Source organism: Suncus etruscus, chromosome X (assembly GCF_024139225.1).
Source record: "Suncus etruscus isolate mSunEtr1 chromosome X, mSunEtr1.pri.cur, whole genome shotgun sequence".
NCBI classification, from domain to species: Eukaryota; Metazoa; Chordata; class Mammalia; order Eulipotyphla; family Soricidae; genus Suncus; species Suncus etruscus.
Window position 1 is genome coordinate 76,949,957 of NC_064868.1, and position 7,560 is coordinate 76,957,516.

The 7,560-nt window shown below is 39.6% G+C and overlaps 1 protein-coding gene across 1 annotated transcript; it reads right to left on the minus strand.

The window, feature by feature from the left end:
* Positions 1–5,287: 5,287 nt before the first annotated feature.
* LOC125998925 (melanoma-associated antigen B10-like) lies at positions 5,288–6,226 on the minus strand. Its single transcript, XM_049766946.1, has one exon. The coding sequence runs from the start codon at positions 6,224–6,226 to the stop codon at positions 5,288–5,290; it is 939 nt and encodes a 312-aa protein (XP_049622903.1).
* Positions 6,227–7,560: the final 1,334 nt, after the last annotated feature.

Sequence of the window (7,560 nt, forward strand, 5' to 3'; positions counted from 1 at the left end):
TTATAAGATTTCTTATCTAAGCCACTCCTTATAGCTTTTGTCCCCACATGTGGTCACCTAAGTTATAGTGAATCAGCATACAAAATTATTTTCAGAAGCTTCCTATTTTATCATTTGTAAGAAAAGATGGAATCATTTGCTATGAGACCTTTACTGATCTGATATTAGTTATAACGAACAGAACTAAATATAACTAGCTGAAGCAAAAGTGTGGGGGTGAACTGGTTACTAGAAAATAGCACTTTGCAGTTGTGAGAGACCCAACCTGATATACAGCACAGCCAGTAACAGCAGTGTTATATCCAACTACACACCAGGACTGCTCTAGCAGAAATTCTACTTCTCAAACTTAAATGGGATATGCATGTAATTGGTGAAGGATGGATTGAGCACAAAACCTTAGATACAGGAAAAACTTGGAAATGGGATCCTATGATTTCAAGTTTCTTAGCAGAAAAATGTGTGGCAGAAGAAAAATGAAAAGTGCAATGAGTGAGCCTTTCTGTAATGATTCCCCTTGAGACTGAATATCTCAAGTTGCTTTAGAGGATGCAGATGTTTATATTCTTTTCACTGTCCTGGTACATCTTCTTAAAGCACATGTGAGGAGGGCCGAAGAGATAGCACAGTGGGTAAGGCATTTGATTTGCACACACTCAACCCAGGTTCAATCCCTGGATACAATATAGTCCCCTAAGCCTGCCGGGAGTGATTTCTGAGCAAGAAGCCAGTTATAACCCTTGAGCGATGATGGATGCAGTCCAAAAAGGGGGGAAAAACACATGTGAGGATAAGTTCTTAAAAATGGAAAATTAAAATATAGGTGTATTTTTTCAAATAATTTTGACTTGCCGTATGTAAAATGGACCAGTCTATAATCTCTTCTAGATATTGAACATATATTTACACCTAAATAATTCTATTGACTTGGTAAACCCATTAAAACAGTATATGGTTTTCATAAATTTGTTTTTTTTTTAAAGTTACTATTACTACTGTTACAATAGCATTATTTTTTCGATTATTTTTATTGAATCTCCACAAGTTACACAGTAATAAATTTGTTTATGGTTGACTTTAAGTCACACAATGTTTTTACACCCATCCTTCCACCAGTACACACGTTCTACTATCAATGCCTCTCACCCAGCATGTCCCTATAAAAAGACACATTTTTCTCTTTTGTTTCTTCTTTTTCTTCTTTTAGACTTCTGTTTCTTTCTTTTTCTTCTTTTCAGCTCAGTGGTCTGCAATACTGCTACTGTCGCTTTTCATTTTAGGACCTAGTTCTTGCCCACAGCAATCATTTCCAACTATCATTGTCATCACGGTCCCTTGGTCTAAACCAATTTTTATAATTTTGATGCACAGTTACCACACTTCATCATCACTAATTTTGCCACCACCCTTTGCCAATGTCTTCATATTACATCTAGTTCACTTCTTTCTTACCATTCCCTTTCTCCTTAAGGGAAATTATGTCAAAACTGTAATTCTTCCTTATAAATTTTGTTTTATATACAAAATAATGACATTGAAATATGTTACTATTTAATTTCATATTTTTAAATCAAAGCTTAAAAACCTGCTAAAATAAATAAAGTGTATTTTAATGTTACTATACTAACTGGTTTATATCTACAAATAATTGGTTAAGCATATAAACTTTATTCTCACTCAATTTATTAATGGAGATGAATGACAAAGCATAAATTAAAATAAACAAGTAGAAAAGGATAAATGTTGGTTTTCAAATTAAGAGAAAAATAATTTATCTGACATGTAAATATAATTTGATCTGTGTGTTCATTTTTTATATATGTATATGTGTATACACACAATGATATGAAGTACTGTATAAAATTCCTATATAAGTGCAATTGCTCCACTTTTAAAGAATATCCTTTATCAATTATGAACTTTACCAGTCTGACAAGATTCAGCATTCAAATTTGTCTGATGACTTCCTATTTCAACAAACAGGCCATTGCTTATCTTCTGGGAGAGTAATAGATTTTTTAAAAAAATTTAGCCCCAGTAAATGGTGCTTGATTTTTCAGTAATTTCTGTGCTGTTTCCCTACAGGAAAGATGTTTCATTTTTTACAACTATAGAAGCTCATATGTCTGTTGATTTGATCAATTTCGTGTTTACATGGTTTCCTTTAAAAAACAACAATGCATTCATGTATATTAGAAAAAACACTTCTGGTTAAATTGGAGTGGTAGGAGGCATGTGGCGATGTGGTGGCATGTGGTGGGGATTGTGGTGGGAATTGGGGAGAGAAGGGCACACTAATGAAGGGATTGGTGTTGAACTATTGTATGCCTAAAGTCCAATCCTGAAGAACTTCGTAATTTTGCAATGACTACATAAAAGTAAAACTTTAAAAATTCTTGCAAATGTCAAAGTCTTTTTTAAAACCCTAGCTTTGGAGTTACATCCCATCCACCAATAGATTGATGGTTTGCAAATAAGAATTGACTCACCAGGGCCTGGAGAGATAGCACAGCGGCATTTGCCTTGCAAGCAGCCGATGCAGGACCAAAGGTGGTTGGTTCGAATCCCGGTGTCCCATAGGGTCCCCCGTGCCTGTCAGGAGCTATTTCTGAGCAGACAGCCAGGAGTAACCCCTGAGCACCGCCGGGTATGGCCCAAAAACCATAAAAAAAAAAGAATTGACTCACCAACTGATCTATGAACAATCATTGAAGATACCTAGAAAAGGATTATGAGGTGTCTAAGGGAACCCTAAAGTGTACTTTTACTTTGAAAGGGCTACTTTCAGGGTTACACAATAAGGCATGGGCAGACACAAAGTCTACAGAGTAGAAATATTCTGTATTGGGGAAAAGACTGAAGATTGAGGGCTGTTTTATAGGGACTAGGGAAGTCTTCAGAGGACGTGTTGGGTTTCAGAGCTAAGCAGGTAGGTATTGGGGAGAAGGTTGTTGTAAAGCAGCAAAGTAACAAGACCTGATAAAGAGTGGCAGAACATGGTCCGTCAGTTCTCAAGATACCTATGTCTCAAGGAGGAACCTAGATAAAGCCCCCAAAGTCCCCAAATTGTATTTGATTCACATTGTCACTTTCTTTTATATGACTGTTTTTGCTGTTTTTTGACCACAAGGACTATGTTTCACTGCCTATATAAAATTAAAGTGGAGAGGAGAAAAGAGGAGAAAGAGGAAAATGGAGGGTAGGGGAGGAGATGGAGGAGAGGAAAAGAGAGGGTAGGGGAAGATAGGGGAGGAGAGGGGATGGGAGGGAAGGAGAGGAGAGGGAGAGGTGAAAGAAGGGAGAGGAGAGGGAAGAGAGGTGAGGGAGGGAAGGAATGAAATCAGATCAGAAAGCTAGTCCAGGGGCCGGAGTGGTGGTGTAGCAGTAGGGCTCTTGCCTTGCACGCTGCTGATCCAGGACGACCGCAATTCCATCCCCCGGTATTTTATATGGCACCCTAAGCCAGGAGCAATTTCTCAGCTCACAGCCAGGAGTAACCCCTGAGCTGTGTCAAAGGGTGTGGCCCAGAAACCATAAAAAAACACAACAAACAAAAATACTAGTCCAATAATTTTTTGAATTCAATCATAGTTTCAGTCACATTTTTATAACAGTTATATTTCTTTTTGGTTTATTTGGGCCACTCTTAGTTGTATTCAGAGCTTACTCTTGGTTCTAAGCTCAGAGGTCTCTCTTGGGGACTGTATGCAGTGCTGAGGAACAAACCTGGGTTGGCTGCATGCAAGGTAAATGTCTTACCCACAGTAATATTTCTCCAATACATCATCTATGCTTTTGATGTCCAATTGTTACATTCCAAGATCACCAGTGTCCATTACTCTCCATGAATGTCCTTATGTTACTTCTAGGCCATGTTCTAAGACTCCTCTGAGCTGACTCTTTCAGCCAGCACGAATCAACTTCCTCCTCTCAGTGGTGCTTTCTGTCTGAGAACATTTCTCTCCAGCTGATGACTGGAAAAGAACAGGTTCCAGGCTGATGGCCAGACATTAATTCCAAGCTAACAATGTTTATAAAGGACAAGAGAAACGAGGGTAACAACACTACTCTCCCTTTACCTAACTATTCTTTAAGAAAAATCACTACTATTAGCCATTTTGCACCCCTCAAAATCAAGGTCTTGCTGAGAGTCAACAAAAATTAGCCTTGATAACAAATAAAATGTCCAATGATTGAAGTGAACTCAGGCTCTCGTAGATCAGGGGAAAAGTGTCATCCTCTGGGTAACACTTCCAAGGAATGTTCAATTCTAAATCAGTCTTTACAGATATGTTCAGAACACTTTATTCCCTTGATCTGAACTTGAACAAGAGTTTAATATACTTCCCATACCTGTCCCAGGTAAAGAATTCTCTTTGCTTTATCCATAACCCAAAAGGAATTAGTTGAGTAGTTTAATTAGTTAAATAATTATTTAAGTAATTAACTAGTCATGTAGTTTCTGCCCCAGGCTTTGTTTCAACTCTGAAACATGTGGTCTTGAGAGCCTGGTCCCTACCACCACCCCGTTTAGTTTAAAATTAACTCCCACTGTAGAATTTATGGTTTTCCAGCTCTTCAAGCCATCTTGGCTCAAGGCATTTCATTTGATACTCTTGACGTCTAGAGTCTTACCTCCTAGCTATTTATTGTTATTTACCATTCAATGGATAGGATATGTCTTGCTTACCCTATTTTTTTCTCAATTAACATGGTGCTCTCAAAAAAGAAACATATTCCATTAATTCTTGGTAAATATACACCACAGTATAGTGTCTTTAATTAGAATTTTTAATATTTATACGGTTTTATGAGTAAGTCAAGCAAATACAGGTCTATATAACTGAACATTTTACAGAATAACAAAAGGAAATGAATAAGGAAATGAACACGCTAGCCACATTTCTTTACTCTACTTTAAATATCTAGTGCTAAATTTTTGTTTTCTATTTGCTGAGTACTTTCTCTGGAACTTTCTCATCCGGCACCATGCTATATTTTCCCAATACACACAAGCAATCAACGGGAAATAACAACTTACTTAACTGATGAACAGCAATAAGTGTTCAACAAGTCACACAGAAATCTGGATTCTAAAACTGGCCAACAAAATACTCAAAAACAGCAAAAGTTCACCTATTAAGAACATGAAGAAAATATCCCAACACTATATTATCCCTAACCTCATCCTCCAGAACTTCTTTGATTTAGAAGTTGGACTGCCCTTTTCAAAGAAAACTAAGATTTGATCTTCAGTTGGGACAAGAGAATTGGACACATCTGTAATTCACATGGCAGTGGCACTATCACTGGGGCCAGCCGTCTTTTTCTTTTCCTCCTCTCTTAAAGCCTTATTACTCCAGAATAAGAAGGTACTTGGCTCTGTCATTTTGATCTTAAGCAAAAACTGCATAACATCTAACTTGCTGATTTCAGCACAGGCCCTTGGGCCCCACAGGAACTCGTAACACAGAGGATCACTATTAGGCACCTGCCGGTATTCCAAGTAATTCTCTTGTACCAAATCCCTGGTAAGTAGCTTCCTGGGGTCACCATAAAGGAAGTGACTTATTCCAGACTCAATCCCGATAACATTGAGGGAATCCCACATAGCTTCCTCACGGGCACAGTTGCCCTCCATGAAGATCACACCCAGGACTATTACCAGGAGACCGCTTCTAGGTATATGCCCACTGCCACGAGGCATCCTATCACAGGTAAAGTTCAGTGAGTTGAAAATGACATAAGAAGGAATACTAGGATCTAATTCCTTGATGTCAATACCACATATCACCTCCAAGTACTTAGAGGCTCTCTTGAAGATAACAGGGAATTGCTCAGACCCACCTCCCAGCATCACCAGCATTTCTTCCTCAGTGATGATAGATTCCTTTGATTGATATTTAAAGAGCAGGAATTTCACCAAACACTCCACCTTACTTTCTACTGAGACAATGGAGCTAGAATCAATGGACCTATGCACAGACCTTTCACCTGCATCTGAATCTAGCTGAATTACAGAGGAAGTACTAGAGCTCACAGCCGAAGAGGAAAGATTCAAGAAACGAACAACTGGAATGAGATGCTTTTTTGACTTCTTCTTTTTTTTCTCATCCTTCAGCTCTTCTTCGGATTTCTTCACCTCTTCCCACTTCTGTGGCTCCATCTTAATTCCCACTTTTTCCTCATTCTCCGCCTCTATCTTTATGTCCTTGGAGATTGGCATCACAGGAGAGGATGGATGGAACAGGAGAAAGAGAGATAAAAGAAAATAAATGAACAAGATGAAATGGAGGAAAGGTCATCATGTTCCTCAAACAAAGATAAACTCTTCTGTCACCACGTCCTCCTTCTCACTTTGGATATGATAATATGGCTCAAATGTGATGGACAGACTTGCCATGAGGGCTTTTGTTGAAGGAATTTGGTAGAAGTGGAAGCAGAGAAAATTGAGATGGGATCCTACAGGCCTAAAGGAGAAATATTAAGTGGTCTCAGCCGAGAAACATACCTCACTAAATCTGAAAAGGACAACTTCAGGCCTCCACTTAAGGGGATGCTCTAGGATCCCAGAAATCTCTAGTCTTTTTGTGATCTTCAACTCGTGGGGGAATGTGAGAAGTTCCTCAGGGTAAATTTAGTCAGCCCGGCCCCAGGTTCCTAGGGCTGACTTTGGGTATATGGGGTCCTTTTCTCTAAGGTCCCTTCTGTTTTGGAGTACATCATCCCTCCTCACTTCCATAGTTGTCCCCTGCCCACTGCTGCTCTTACCTTTCCCCTAACAAGGGGAACCCCCCCTACCGCCACTACTGACCCAAGACTGAAGTTCTGAATAAGAGTGACATCCCTGAGGCCCAACGAGGAAAAAATGAAAGGATAACATGTTGGCCATATTTTTACTAGGCTTTCCAAAGGATCTCAGCGAGAGCTTGTGGACGTCTCTAAGGATACTTCATTCTGAAATCAGGATGACCCTAATTCCCCATATTGACACTCCATAGGATCTGGGACTTCCCCTTCTGCTGCCTTTGTTTACTTGAGCCCACTAAGAAGGAAGTGACAGTGCACCATACCCTACCACTGTGCTCCAAGTACTGGCACAGCTAATAGCAAGAACCAAGTAGGGCTGGATTTGCCTTTACTCTCATGTGGGGTTGTGCTTTAAGTCCTCAGCCAAGGTCTTTACCTTAGACCCGAACATAATCTTCTCTTTGTAACTCGAATGTTCTGTGGCTTCCTGTAGATGGCCGCTATCTCAGAACAAGACCTAGAAAAGAAGTGAAAAAGCATCACATTTTGTCACCTGTCATGTTCTGCTAGTTCTGTTTGCAAGGATAAGGCCCTATCTGTTCTGTAGTGGGGTTAACCTTTATTCAACCTCACAATATTTATAGATTGAATTCAGGCAGGGCTTAGGGCTTTTCCTGCTGACTAGGCATCAAGCACTACAGGGTCATACCTTCACCTCCCGGAGGCCCCTCTATTACCCTTGAAGAACGTGGGCATGCCATAGAAAGCTACCATGCCTGGGTGCTCTCAGCGGTAAGAGAAGGAGATAGA